This window comes from Lipotes vexillifer, unplaced genomic scaffold (assembly GCF_000442215.2).
Source record: "Lipotes vexillifer unplaced genomic scaffold, Lipotes_vexillifer_v1.1 scaffold4, whole genome shotgun sequence".
NCBI classification, from domain to species: domain Eukaryota; kingdom Metazoa; phylum Chordata; class Mammalia; order Artiodactyla; family Lipotidae; genus Lipotes; species Lipotes vexillifer.
In genome coordinates, this window is record NW_006785876.1 from 4,197,565 (window position 1) to 4,212,664 (window position 15,100).

At 36.6% G+C, this 15,100-nt stretch overlaps 1 protein-coding gene across 2 annotated transcripts in view; it reads left to right on the plus strand.

Annotated features, from left to right (window-relative positions):
* UBR2 (ubiquitin protein ligase E3 component n-recognin 2) overlaps window positions 1–15,100 on the plus strand; it is a 115,039-nt gene that overhangs the window by 78,486 nt on the left and 21,453 nt on the right. For both annotated transcript variants that reach the window (XM_007458219.1, XM_007458218.1), the window contains exons 26-36: window positions 614–716; window positions 3,532–3,641; window positions 3,748–3,828; window positions 4,172–4,350; window positions 5,070–5,269; window positions 7,051–7,144; window positions 8,174–8,335; window positions 9,846–9,949; window positions 10,658–10,736; window positions 13,607–13,755; window positions 14,168–14,223. In XM_007458219.1, coding sequence (XP_007458281.1) covers window positions 614–716; window positions 3,532–3,641; window positions 3,748–3,828; window positions 4,172–4,350; window positions 5,070–5,269; window positions 7,051–7,144; window positions 8,174–8,335; window positions 9,846–9,949; window positions 10,658–10,736; window positions 13,607–13,755; window positions 14,168–14,223 — 1,317 coding nt within the window. The remainder of the gene's footprint in view (window positions 1–613; window positions 717–3,531; window positions 3,642–3,747; window positions 3,829–4,171; window positions 4,351–5,069; window positions 5,270–7,050; window positions 7,145–8,173; window positions 8,336–9,845; window positions 9,950–10,657; window positions 10,737–13,606; window positions 13,756–14,167; window positions 14,224–15,100) is intronic.

The following is a 15,100-nucleotide window of genomic DNA, read 5'->3' on the forward strand; positions in this document are numbered from 1 at the left end:
CATGCATTATCTCCTTCAAAAATTGGGGAGCAGGATAAAGAACAATAAAAGTGCAAATTGATTAGTGTAGTTATATTCTTAGAAGTCTAGTAAGGAATTTTTCATGAGGTATGCTGAACATCTTTATAAATGATATGGCATTAGAGATAAAAGTGTGTCTCTTAGATGATTAAGATTTTTAGTCCTTAGAGAAATTGAACTAGGAGTATTATAGATTAGATCATTGCATGATAGATGATTTCAGGTCTAATTATTTGGCCACTGATTCTTAGAATCAGTGATTTTTAAGACTGTAGTGTAGGGATGGAATAAAACTGAAAATTATATGGATTGCTGGTCACAGCTGTTAGTAATTTTAACTTACCCTAAGAATTTACAATTGAATTTTCTTCCTAGCTGAAATAGAAATTTTTGTTTTCTTGCTGAGAATTCTTTATTAGAAAATGAACTTTAGAGTTTGGATTTCATGAAAATTGGTACTTCGAATTATTTTTTACTGCACTTAGTTTTTAATAGTTTATCTTTTTTCAATAGTGAATTTTTTTTTATTTCTTATAAAAATATGTACTTGATTTTTATTTCACTAAAAGTTACAAAACATATTGTATTTCAGGTGTTACATTTAATTGGAATGGCACTACAAGAAGAAAAACAGCATTTAGAGAACATCATGGAGGAGCATGTAGTAACGTTTACCTTCACTCAGAAGATATCGAGTATGTGTACAGTTTTTACTAAACTAACTCAACATGTTCGTGATTTTTAAATGTAGTATAACTTATTTTATTTGATCATATAAGTTTTAAGTAGGTTATATTGAATCCAAATTTCTGAGACTGTCTGTATTCACCTGTGTATTATATCAGATCCTGTGTACTATATCAGATCCTGATACATTTTTATAAAAATACTTAGGGCCTACCCATACTTTAAAAACATAAATTTTAATTCATAAACAGGAAAAAGTAATGAGGATTCCTTAGTTTGAAATCAGTATAGCACATAAATTTAAACTCTAGTATATACTTTTAATAACACAGAGTTTGCTATTAGGATTTCACTTTTAAATTGTTGCTATTATCTTATAAAAAGTAATGAAAATAAGAAAATTAGCTATAGAGGATTACATTTTATATAAAGTAATGTGACTTTTTTTGAGAAGACCAAAGAAATAATTTTTCTAGCTTTTTAATATTAAAATTTCAAACATACAGACAAGTTGGAAGAGTTGTACAGTAAACATCTATATACCTGCCACGTAGATTCAGTAGTTAGTGTTTTGCTATATTTGCTTTATGTTTGAACACTTTTTTGAACCATTTGGTTTTTTGTTTATTTATCTTTTGGCTGTGCTGCACAGCATGCAGGATCTTAGTTCCCCAACCAGGGATCGAACCCGGGCCCCCTGCAGTGGAAGCACAGAGTCCTAATCACTGGACTGCCAGGGAATTCCCTTAACCATTTGTTTTCAGATGTCATAATATTTCATCTCTAAATAAAAACGTTTCCTTTATTAATTTTCAGAATAAGCAGTTGTTCTAATAGGTACCTGAAGTAGTGGCAACTGTGTATCTTTTTTGTTTGCTTACGTTTTTTTGTGGTTCTTTTGTTTTTTAATATTACTCATGGGGTTTTTTATTCAGTGTTTTATAGTCAGTTATAATCAGTACTCCTTTTGATGCTCAAACTATTCCACTTCTGGGTAGTGGGAGTCTGTTCAATTGGCTCTGTGTCCTTTTGACCCAACCCCATTAGTATTTGAGCACCACCTTGCTTTCTGGCACAAAAGGTGTCTGAGGCTCATCTTGTACTTTACCTGCTCCAGACCTGCAAACAATGATTTGCTGAGATGCTTAAATGAATTTGTGGTGGTGTAATAGGAGTTTCTGAATTCCTTGATTGCAAGGGAGTATTTCTGTAACTTTGTTTAGTATTGTGTTCTCTGCCATTTCTTCCTAAAAGATAATGTCTGTGAGAATACTAGGTTCCACTGGGGGATGACGAGGAATAGTCCTGGTTGCTGCTAAATCTCTATTTTTCCCGTTTTGCCCACTGGGAGGAAGAAGGGGGGGCTGTCTTTCCCCACTGAAGACTATGTTCTTGGGTGCCAGCCTTTCCCAGCTCTTTTCTCTGCCAGTGTTTCTTTCTATCGATTAACATTAACATTGTATCTATTGTACATTCTTTATCTGCAGTTTTTTTACTTTGGGATAACCACATAGAAAACTCCCTAATTTCATTTGATCTCAGTTCTCTTCTGCTTCTTTCTTTTTCTTTCAACAATCATCATTTTCTCTAGACAGTCCTCCTATTTCTCTTAAAACATTTTATATAATTAAAACAAACTATTGGAACTTCTGTGGTGGCACAGTGGTTAAAAATCCACCTACCAGTGCAGGGGACATGGGTTCAAGCCCTGGGCCAGGAAGATCCCACGTGCCATGGAGCAGCTAAGCCCGCGAGCCACAACTACTGATCCCACGTGCCACAACTACTGAAGCCTGAACGTCTAGAGCCTGTGCTCCGCAACAAGAGAAGCCACCGCAATGAGAAGCCAGCGCAGTGCAACAAAGAGTAGCCCCCGCTCGCCGCAACTAGAGAAAGCCTGCACACAGCAACAAAGACCCAGTGCAACCATAAATAAATAAATAAATACATGCATACATACATACATACATACATACATACAAACAAAAGACAAACCATTTAGAGTCAGATCCCTAATCCACAGCTACCGAATTTCAGATCTGGAAGAATATTAAAGATCACATAGTTCAGGGAATTCCCTGGCGGTCCAGTTGTTAGGACTCGGAGCTTTCACTGCTGAGGAACTAAGTTCAGAGCCTGGTCGGGGAACTGAGATCCCACAAGCCATGTGGCACACCCAAAAAAATAACAATTAAATTAAATTACATTTTTTTTTTAAATATCACATAGTTTGGTCTCTTACCCTCTTTAGGAAAGAGTAATATTTTGCCAGAAATGTTTCTTAAATCAAGAAAATTAATAATTGGATATTTCCAACTATAAAACTAAATTAGCTAATATTGGATTAAATGTACTCCTGAGAGTAATGGACTTTTGTATCTTTTTCTCAAAATAAAAAAGCAATCCATAGAGGAAGAAATTTGTTTTATTTTGAATCTAGGTTTTCATTAAAGAAAAGGTCAAAACAAATAGATACATGTTAATATACACATGGACTCCTATAATCCTGATTCATTTTCTTAGACTTGTAAAATCTCAGGTAGACCTTTCAGCTGGGTTTTTATTTAATTTTGCTACAGGCTATGTTAAGATAATCATTTGGTGTAAGATGTCAGTTTTGAATGATTAAAGCATTCTAGTTAACAACTTGTTTGTAAAATACAAATATGTCACATTTCGAGAGGTATTGAAAATTTCTAAGTTGAGCTGTAATCAAATGATGGGCAAATGTTATAAGCAACTTCACTTATCTTCTTGTGCATAGTAATAAGCACTATGAAGTCTTAGCTGTTGTTCGTGTGCCCTTTTTTTCTTCTGCCTCAGAACCTGGTGAAGCACCAAACAACTCTCCTAGCATATTAGCTATGCTGGAAACGCTACAAAATGCTCCCTACCTAGAAGTCCACAAAGATATGATTAGGTGGATATTAAAGGTAAAATTTCCTGCATCACTCTGCTTTTTGTGAGAAATATTAAATGTTTATCTTTAAATTTTTATAATGTTTCATAGCTTCAGAATAACGATATTTTTTTTCATAGACTTTTAATGCTATTAAGAAGATAAGGGAGAGTTCATCCACCAGTCCTGTGGCAGAGACAGAAGGAACCATAATGGAAGAGGTATAAGATGTAAAGTGTGGTAATGCTGAAAAATTGTGGCAAGCTCACTATAAATAATTAACTTTATCTGCATTAAGTTGGTAGTTGATATTATTCACAAACATGTAAATCCCAAGAAGTGTGCCACCATTTGTTTATATTTTTGTAGCTGTCTTTTTGGACTGCCTTTTTTTTTTTTTCCTTTTAACATGTTAGGTTGATTAAGAAATCTTTGCTCTTTGTTTATAAAAGTGAGATTATAGAATAGTTTTTAATTAGCATTTACAATAAAGATGTTTCTGCTTTGGGGGAAAAAATATGCATTTAGCCTCTAATGGTCTAATTAAATGAAGCGTAATTTCAGAGTTCGAGAGACAAAGACAAAGCTGAGAGGAAGAGAAAAGCCGAGATTGCCAGACTGCGCAGAGAAAAGATCATGGCCCAGATGTCTGAGATGCAGCGGCACTTTATTGATGAGAACAAAGAACTCTTTCAGCAGACATTAGAACTGGATGCCTCTATCTCTGCTGTTCTTGATAATAGGTAAAAATTAATCACAATTTTTGAAACTCTTGACCATGGTTCTCAACTGAGGAAGATGTTTGGTTTTTTTTCTTTATAAGTACACTTAATCATAGAATAACTTAGATTTTGTGGCCTCGTAGTTAGAGGACTTAATCTTAGAAATCTGAGTTTATTAGCATATGATTATGAGCATGTCTCTTGACTAGATAAGAGAATTCATATGTATGCTTAAAATGTAAGTTATACAGAAGACCCTTGAGATTCATAAAAGAATGAATACACTGGGCTCAGTTAACTTCGTGTCTGGCTTATGTGTTGCATATTGGATTGCTATGAGGATTGAAGGAGATGGTTTTGATACATATGAAAGACTTGGGTCTCTCAAATCAAGTCATCAAAACTGTGTGTTTTAGGGACTTCCCTGGTGGTCCAGTGGCTAAGACTCTGCGCTCCCAATGCAGGGGGCTTGGGTTCCATCCCTGGTCAGGGAACTAGATCCCACATGCCGCAACTAAGACTTCACATGCCGCAACTAAAGATCCACACGCCTCAACAAAGATCAAAGATCCCACGTGCCGCAACTAAGACCCGGCACAGCCAAATAAATAAATATTTTTTAAAAAAAACAAAAAACTGCGTGTTTTAAATACGTTTCTACTTACCTAGAATCTACTGTTTTATGATTCTATAGAAACTTCTTAGGCTCATTAATTATACTCCTAACCTTTTTATTCCAGCCCTGTGGTTTCAGATATGACTCGTACGGCATTGGGCCCAGCACAGACTCGGGTCCCTGAACAAAGACAATTTGTTACCTGTATATTGTGTCAAGAAGAGCAAGAGGTCAAGGTGGAAAGCAGGGCAATGGTCCTGGCAGCATTTGTTCAGAGATCAACTGTATTATCAAAAAACAGAAGTAAATTCATTGAGGATCCAGGTACGTCATAGCTGTTCTTTGTTTCATTAAAGTACTTTGGTACTTAACAGTCTTTCCCATTCTTCACATTTGTAAAGTCCAATAATTAGTTGACACTTAAATAACAATAACTATTTTATCTCCATAATTATTTTATCTCATAGATAGATCCAGGGTGGAATCCCTTGAGAACAGTGGTGTGAGTCACCCCTGTGAGAAGCTGTCCTTGAGCCAGATTCTCATTTAGATTATTGAGATAGAGATTACCATGCAGTGCAGGATGTTATTCAAGAGAATCTTGGGATCAACATCTGTGGAATGGAGGGGAAGGAAGCAGGTTTGGGCAAAGGGAGAAGTTGAGCTATGATGCAGTCCCCAGAAGACCTTAACCAACCCCATGGGATCTCTGGAGCTGAATGGCTCTTCAGAGGTGTCCCAAGTTGGGGCAAGGGGGCTAGGTCTTTATACCCTGACACTGATCAGTGACTGGTTGTGGCCTACCTCTGGAAAGAGGTGTGACCTTGATCAAAGTAGTGTGACCCTGAGCAAAGTCCCTTAAAGAGGGATAACAGTTGAGTGCCCTCTTCTAACAGCTGAGGGAGTAAGTCATTCATTCCTGCAGGGGCTTCTGGGCTGCACCTTATTGTGTCCACCGCAGATACTTTTATGTTTCTACTCTTACATTTGTTTATGTGTGCATATGCCTCAATGATACCACTAAACTTCTTGAGAGTAGGAACTGTGTTTTAATTTCCAAAGCACTTATTTAGCCAGTGGTTTTCACATTGTATGATTGGAAGGAGGTTTGAGAGACCACTGGTAAGTTTGCCTTTTCTCTATAATGAAAGTCTTCACAGTGTGGCTCTCAAGCACCCTAGTTAAGATACATTGGTCAGCTTCACCTTAAGAAATGATCATTTGTACTAGGCGATTTACAAATTTTATTCCAGGCTGAAGATAAAGTCACCAATTGTACTTAGTACTTGGCTATAAGTGGATTTTTTTAATGCTTTCACAATTTATATCATAAAAGATTTTCTTTATGCTGTGAAATTTGTACTGTTCTATTATATAAAGCAAATTGAAACTTGAGTAATTTAATGTTAGGGAATTTCTAAGATTATACTAATTTATGTAGAGAATTCCAAGAATTCCCAAAGAAGCCAGCTACCCACTTTATGTTTGTCTTCATTCTTCATCTCCTTTAAATATAAAAAATTAGTACCAGAGCAGAAGACTGTCTGAATTGCCCATTTTTCCTTACTCTGGTCTGGGCTGCTGTCCCAGATATTTTGCTGCAGCTTTGACTCTGGTATAGTAATTATGGCTAGTCTCTGCATGATTGTCTTTAGGCAGATTCTCCTCTACTGCCAGGACATCTTTTTTTGTTAGAGATCATTGTGACCCAGCTGCCCTGAAGGTATTAAAGACCTCTCCCTGAAGAATATCCCTTTTACCTCAGGCTCAGGGCATTTTCGGGGAATAGGAGTCTCTCAGTGCCCTGAAAATGTGAAATGTTCAAAAGATTAGGTGTACTTAAATACGGGATTCCGGTTTCAGTTAACAATTCAGGGATGTTTCATTAACTTGCTCAGGGTAGTGAAAATTAGAGAGTCCTGTATTCTGAATAATCCGGGGTCTTGCATAAATTATTGGCATCTCAAGTCAAAGGAATAAACTAGCATTTCATTTGAAGTTTACAGGTCCTTAGTAAGGATTTCACTGTTTAAAGTTGTACCTTTGTTATAGGAATATTAAATGCTTAGTTTTTCGCTTTGTTTTTTGTTTGTTTTATAATGCAGAAAAATATGATCCATTATTCATGCACCCTGATCTGTCTTGTGGAACACATACTGGTAGCTGTGGGCACATTATGCATGCCCATTGTTGGCAAAGGTAATTTATATTCTTAATATTAGTCAAGAGAAGCTTATCCAAAGGCTCAAAATTAAATTTTTTAATAAAGGAAATTCCATTCTAGAAAAAGGGAGAAAGAACTGAAGATGTTTGAAGAAGAAAACTCCGTATTACTGCCTAATAAATAACAAAATTAATTTGCTTTGTCATTACATTTAAAGGAGTGACTTAGAAACTTCATAGTATATCAAATGTATTTTTTAATGTGGGGATCTAAGACTAGATGAAGCAAAGGATTTTTACAGTGGTATAAACCCTAGAAATATGTCTTTCTTTGGGTCCAGGGTGAACAACTCTTGATTCTGAAGATGCTAGCGCTTGTCTGGTTAGTTCCTAAGATTGTCATGGCTCCCTGAGCTAAGATGGGATAACTTATTCTACTTTGGTGCTTTCTATGCTTCCGCAGAACCAACAAATCAGTGCTGTTATTCTAGTACTCTGCTCATTGAGTTGTTATGAACTGCCCCTAGTAAGTAGTCACCAGCACTGGGGGAGTAACCGCAGAGCACTGGGACCAAGAAGTATGCTACATTCTGAATGATTGTTTGCAAGGCAGTCTTTTTTTGATTCTCCTGTTTTAGAACTCTTAACCCATTTTGATAATTACAACAACTCAAAATTAGAATATCACTGTTAAAAATAATTCAGGTGGGCTTCCCTGGTGGCGCAGTGGTTGAGAGTCCGCCTGCCGATGCAGGGGACACGGGTTCGTGCCCTGGTCCGGGAAGATCCCACATGCCGCGGAGCGGCTGGGCCCGTGAGCCATGGCCGCTGAGCCTGCGCGTCCGGAGTCTGTGCTCCGCAACGGGAGAGGCCACAGCAGTGAGAGGCCCGCATACAGCAAAAAAAAATAATAATAATAATAATAATAATAATTCAGGTCATTTCAAGATTTTAATTTTTAGATTTTTTTTTGTGGAAACAAATTATTTAAAATGTTGAAGCTTGTGGCTCTCATTTTTAAAAATTACCATTGTTTTTGATACCTCATGTTTTCTAATTGTAAAGGTATTTTGATTCCGTTCAAGCTAAAGAACAGCGAAGGCAACAGAGATTACGCTTACATACAAGCTATGATGTAGAAAATGGAGAATTCCTTTGTCCCCTTTGTGAATGCTTGAGTAATACTGTTATTCCTCTGCTGCTTCCTCCAAGAAATATTTTTAATAGGTAAGTTTTGGCTCATAAAACCTTTATATCAAAGAACGTTTCCTTTGAAGGTAATGAAATAATAAACAACAGCTGGGTGAGGAGCTCACTCTAGGTAAATGCATAATGTTTTCCAGGTACTTTCCAAACTTTTTATTTAGTTATTTCTTCTAGCTGACCTATGAAATATGATTTTGGTTTTTAGAAAGGAACAGGCTAAAATTTAACTGTTTCTTGGTCACCTGTTAGCACTATAAAGGATATAAAGTTCCCATGTGTTCATGAAAACTGTCTCCTTTATTTCTAAGACCCCACTTTAAATATCTCCCTCATACGTTTTAAGAGATGCTCAGTAAATTGATGGGGGAGAAGGGGCAGCTCAAACTGACATTTTTTAACATACTAACAATTAAATATAATTTTTTGCAATTTACTGGCCAATTCAAAAATTGGGCCAAAAAGTGAAAATCTGTTAGTGTATTTAAATGCAAAGTTTTTGTCATTTCATAATTTTTAGTGCACTTTTAGTTAATAGGAGTATTAGACATACTCATTTCAGATATGAATTTGATAGTGTCTCCTCTTCAAACCTGACCTTTGTTACTCAGTTTATGGTATCTGTCTTACATTCACAAATACTAATTTGAGTTTTGTGAATATGAATCATCTGTTTATTTCTGTGCTACTATTTGGGTTTAAATAAAGCAGGGTCAGTTTTTTCCTCTTCAATTTTAGGAGTTAAAACCATGGTATCTTAGTCTATGCTACCACACAGTGTTCTTAAAATACCATTAGATGTGCATGTAAGCTCATGCATTTTAATCAGAAAAGCATGGTGCTGACTTATACCTGCATTTGAACTGGTAAAGAAATTAGTCATTGTTAGATTAAGAATTCTCTGCATGTAAGGAGAAAACAATCACTTTTGTGGTTCAGGTTTTGCTTTTTTTCCCAGGAGAGTCAGTTATGGCACATTTGTTAAAAGAACACAGGCTGTGGAGTCTGATATAGCTGGGTTTGAATGCCACATCTGTCCCATATATGGCCTTAGTCAAGTAACATAGCTCTAAACCTCAGTTTCCTCATCTGTAAAATGGGGACAATAATATAACCTATTTCATTAAAATTCTGAGGATTAAATATAATACTGTAAAATGCTTACAACATAACTAAGGGCTTGCAATATAATAAGCACTCAATAAATATTGTCCGTGGTGTGGTGATTGTGATATTTAAGAAATACTAATAAATTCCAGTACCAAAAAAGTGAAATATTTGACAGATAATTCAATATGGTGCTAATAATTATCAGCATCATATTGACGAATAATGTATTTTCATTTCCATTGGTAAATACCTATTCTGACTTCTTAAAAAGCAACAAATTTTCCCCTAGGTTTTTTTTATTGTTTTTTTGTTTTTTTAATATTTGAAGTGTGTCTAAAATATACCTGTGATCATTTAAGGAGTCTTTTTGTATCTTAAACTAAGCAGCAACAGAATACTAAACACTCTTTATAATCTTTTCTAGCAGGTTACATTTTTCAGACCAGCCAAATCTGACTCAGTGGATTAGAACAATATCTCAGCAAATAAAAGCATTACAGGTTCTTAGGAAAGAAGAAAATACTCCTAGTAAGTTCTGATAACCTGCTTTCATTTTCCCCTAACGTCTGAAACCATTGGGAAATAAAGTTTCAGAATAAATTGTTTTAAAATATTTTAAAAGTGAAACCTCTCACTTTAAAATTTGACTTTCTCTGATTTTCTTTGTCTTAATGAACTAAATTTGAATCTGCTATATTACTCCTTATTCCTTGAAAACACACAAGCTCATGTGAAGTTTATGATAAATACTTCTCACTTACTCCCCCATTTTATTGAAGAGCTTCTGGGGGTGGGGGAGATGTAACTGAGTATGGAAGAGCTGGCTTTTATTCTCTGTGGGCTGACTCACTATATTGTTGGCATTACCAAAGGCTTCCCAAGTTTGATAGACGTGCACTGCACTTCCGACCTTGAGGGAAAGCAGTCTGAGCAGAATTTATACCATTGGTTTATAAGGAAACAAAACGGCATACTCTTCCTTTTCTTACCTTCCCTAGCTACATTCCAGTGGCTTTACTTTGAGGAGAAGCACAGGTGACCGAAAAAGGTACCTAGGTCATCCAGAGCAATAGTGTTTCTCATGCTTTGAATGTATATTATACTGGTTTTCATTAATGGTAATTTTTCCCATTTTTTAAAATTTCTTTGACCTAAATTTAGAATGAAATTTATGACTGAAATTTATAGAAATATTGTGGACTAAAGAATAATAGTATAAAATGCTCGTTTCTGTAGATACTGCCTTATCAAAGAATTTAGAAAATGTGGATGAATTGCAGCTCCCTGAAGGATTTAGGCCTGATTTTCATCCTAAGTGAGTATATTATTCCTTTTAAATTTGGCCCACTTGAAATGAAAAATTAAGTCAGCAGTTAGTAAGAATATCATTTGTCAAGTTAGGGAGCAAAATGTTATAGGACACTGATCTTGAATTCTGAGACTTAAGAATATTTACTGCAGGTGTATTGATAAAAACCTAAGAACTACATGGCATGTTTAATTCTCACAAACCTCTCCTAGTCTATGTCCCTGACTCCCTCCTACACCCCTTTATCTGGCTCTCCTTGACAACACCTCATCAGTACTTCTAAACCTAAGGTGCTCAGCTCCCCCACCAAACCCCATGCTTCCTTCTGACTTCTGTTTTCTGTTTATGGTCCCATCAACCTCTTAGTAACTCAGGACCAAAACCAGAGTGTTTTCAGCCTAATTTTACCCATAGCCAGTAAGTTACAAGGTATAACCCAGATTCTAGAGCTAGACTGCTTTTGTTCAGTTCCAGCACCACTGCTTATAAGCTGTGCAACTTTGTGCAAATTGCTTGACCTCTCTGTACCTCACTCAGTTTCCTCATTTGTAAAGGGAAGATAATAATATCTACCTCATAAGTGTTATAAAGTGACAATACATTTAACGTTACCTGGAAGCTGTGCCTGGCAAATACTAAATTACTCAGTAAAAATACTACTGGAGGGCTTAAACAGAGAGAACATCAGTGCTGTGCCTCTCACATTCCTCCTCCCTATCCCCAGTCCTGTCATTTGGTTTCTTCTGCTACGTACTTCCATATTTCCAATTAAAATGCTTAATCAGCTGTGTCTTGATTTATCATTTTTTTAAACAGTATCTTCCTGTTGACTAGTAATTTAGGATTCAACTTTGACCTCTACCCTATTCACTATTCCTCGCCAATCCACCTATAGAGTTATTTCACAATTTTTGGTTAAATCATTTGTCAGTTTTTACATTATAATTGTTTCTACTGATAAGTTGTGTGGTAAATTTGCTTTCTTATACATTTTGTTTTCCTGTGGTTAATAATTACCTTATTTTTTTTCATATACTTGGTTTTCTATGTATATAATACTTTTTTTTCCCCTAAACATTGCAATAGACCTGTCAGATGCCTAGCAGTAGCTATCAGTGCTTAGATTCATCAGATGATCTTCCTTCCTGGAGCCCTCCTCCCATAGCCTTTGCCCTCCCATGCCAATCAGGACAGGGCACAGCTGTCACCCTAAGACTTCCCCTAGCCCTGCTCCTCTTGTTTGCTGGATCTTGTATCCTTCTCTCTCTCTTTTTTTTTTTTTGACCGCACCTGTGGTGTGTAGGATTTTAGTTCCCTGACCAGTGATTGAACCCACACCCGCTGCTTTGGGAGTGCGGAATCTTAACCACTGGGGAAGTCCTCTCCTCCTTTTCTTAATTTACTCCCTCATGTTGCATCTCTCAGCAGATTCCTAAGAAAAGGTGCCTGGGTGTTAAATTTTCCATGTCTGAAAATACATTTATTATATCCATATGCTTGATGGATGGTTTGGGTATAGAATTATAGGTTAGAAGTAACTTTACATCTAGATTTTGAAGGCAGTGTTTACTAACTTCTAGCATCCACTGAGAAATTAACACCATTCTGATTCCTGTTCCTTTGTAACTTTATTACTTCTGGAAACTGTTGTGATTGTCTCATCAATTCCCCATGTTCTGAAATTTCTCTGATACTCCTTGGTATGTGAGTCTTCATTCATTTCGCCACGTTTTCAACAGGCTCTTTGAAGATTCATATCCTTCAGTTTGGGGAATGTTTTATTTTGTTCCTTAGATAATTTTCTCCTCTTGGTTTTTCCATTCTTTGAGGTAGTCCTACTGTTAGTTCATTCTTGGCCCTCTTGGACTGATCCCCTTATTTATTTATGTATGTATGTATGTATGTAGGTGTGTATGTAGGTATGTATGTATGGCTGCATTGGGTCTTCACTGCTGCACACGGGCTTTCTCTAGTTGCAGCGAGCAGGGGCTATTCTTCGTTGCAGTGTGTGGGCTTCTCATTGTGGTGGTTTCGCTTGTTCCGGAGCACAGGCTTTAGGCCCATGGGCTTCAGTAGTTGTGGCACACAGGCTTAGTAGTTGTGGCTCGTGGGCTCTAGAGCGTAGGCTCAGTATTTGTGGCACACGGGCTTAGTTGCTCCACGGCATGTGGGATCTTCCCGGACCAGGGATCGAACCCGTGTCCCCTGCATTGGCAGGCAGATTCTTAACCACTGTGCCACCAGGGAAGTCCCCTAATTTTTTAATAAATTGGTTGTTTTCTACCCTGTCTCCATTTTCCCTGAGTTCCTTTTTTCTGCTTGTTTGTTTTGGTGTTTATGTCTTTGATGTTTGATTCTTTTCTTAAATGTTTATTGGTCCTTGGGTGACTTCAAGAACAAGGCACTAAGAAGCTCACTGGATACCTGGTGGGCAGGTTGGAGCTTGCTGACCTATGAGCCTCACAACGAGGTGATCAGGCCCCCGCCAGTCTTTCACTTGGGACCCCCAAATGTCAATGTGTAAAAATGGCTTTTCCTGAGAATTCTTCACTGGAGAAACTAAAATCTATGGCAGTAGGTACACATTGCTGATGTTCTTGAGATGGGGAAGAGGTCCAGGATCCAATAGTTCAGTGTGTAGACCTTCACCCTAATACCTTGTTTTCAGGCCTGTGTGTCACTGCTGCCAACCCAAGTAAAGCATAACCCCTCTCAGGCAGGGACCGTTTGCATGTCTTTCATTCCCCCTTTTCATACAACTATCTTTAGGTAGTTTCAGTGGTTCAATTCCAACATAGAAAATAGCTGTTAAGAAACAGCCCTTTGATTGATGTGAGCACATTGTTTTGAGCTAATCCTGTACATGTTCTCTTCAGGAATCCTTATTCTGAAAGCATAAAAGAAATGCTAACAACATTTGGAACTGCTACTTATAAGGTGGGACTAAAGGTTCATCCCAATGAAGAGGATCCCCGTGTCCCCATAATGTGCTGGGGTAGTTGTGCGTACACCATCCAAAGCATAGGTAAGAGATTCAGAGTTGTGTCTTTAAATCTCAAGCATACATTGACATGAGTTGTGTGTAGAATCCTGTATTTAAACAGAGATGTTTAATGTGGGCAACAATATCAAATAATATAAAGACTTTGAAGCAGGAAATGTAGTGTGCTGACAGAATATTAGATTGACAGTTTATAAATTAACCACAGCAACAGAGAACTCATTTTAATGGTGGTTATAGCTTCTTGTCAGTTAAGGGAATATTTCCTCATTTTTACTTCTTATCCAAAGTTAATTCTTGTGAAATGACTTAAAGATTTCAAAACCTGACAATATTGTGCTTTTGGGAGAAAGAATTTTCTTTTACTTTTTTTTTAAACTTGTAATAAAATGTACAAAACATAAAATTTACCATCTTTACCATTTTTAATCCTCAGAAAGAATTTTAAATGATGAAGATAAACCATTGTTCAGTCCTTTGCCTTGCAGACTGGTAAGTTATCAGTTTACTCAATTCATGGAATGGTGGAGTAGAAATTAGATTGTTCTGCTTTTTTTGATCCAAAAAACCTGAAGTGGTTATTTAAGCATAGGTTCACTCCTTTTGAGGTAAAACCCATTTTCTGTAACAACACTGAAGACGTAATGTTTATTATTTAATTTTTCATTATTTTTCTTTTAAATAGACTTCATCTCTTTTGGTTAAACATGTGAAAAAATGGGGGGATGGGGAACTAAAAACAAAGTGCTTGTTCTTGAATGTTTAGTGCCGTAGTTGGAAATAGAGATCAGAACATACCCTCTACCACATTTGACTACCCATTATAAGCAATATGTAAATAAGTACAAATTAATTTCAAAACAGTACATTTAATGCCTAGAAAAGTGAAGGAATATACAATTAAAGCTTTTGCTAATTTTTACAATGTAGCTAGTGTCAGCTTCTTCTACTACTTACCATTCAAACTTATAATCATAAAAGTGCATGTAATTTTATTCACGTAGAATCACCTGGGAGCTTTTAAAAGTGCCTAGGCCCTACTATGGGTCAGTTAAATCAGAGTCTCTGGAGATAGGCCCCAGGCATTAATATTTTTTAAAAAGCTTCCCCCACCCCCGAGGCCAGGATTGAGAACCACTGATGTAAGAGCCCTAACTCTTTGGAGTTTTTTAAAAATACAGATACCTGGTCACTTTGACTTATTAAATTGGAATATCTAGGAGTAGACCTGGTATTAAAACTGCCCTGAATTGTATCTTTTTGGTAAATCAGCAGAATAACAGTACCATGTATTCTTAACTGTGATATATGATGGATTGACTGTGACATTCTTTTGCTACAGTAGATAAGAATTGATAAGTATGCTCAT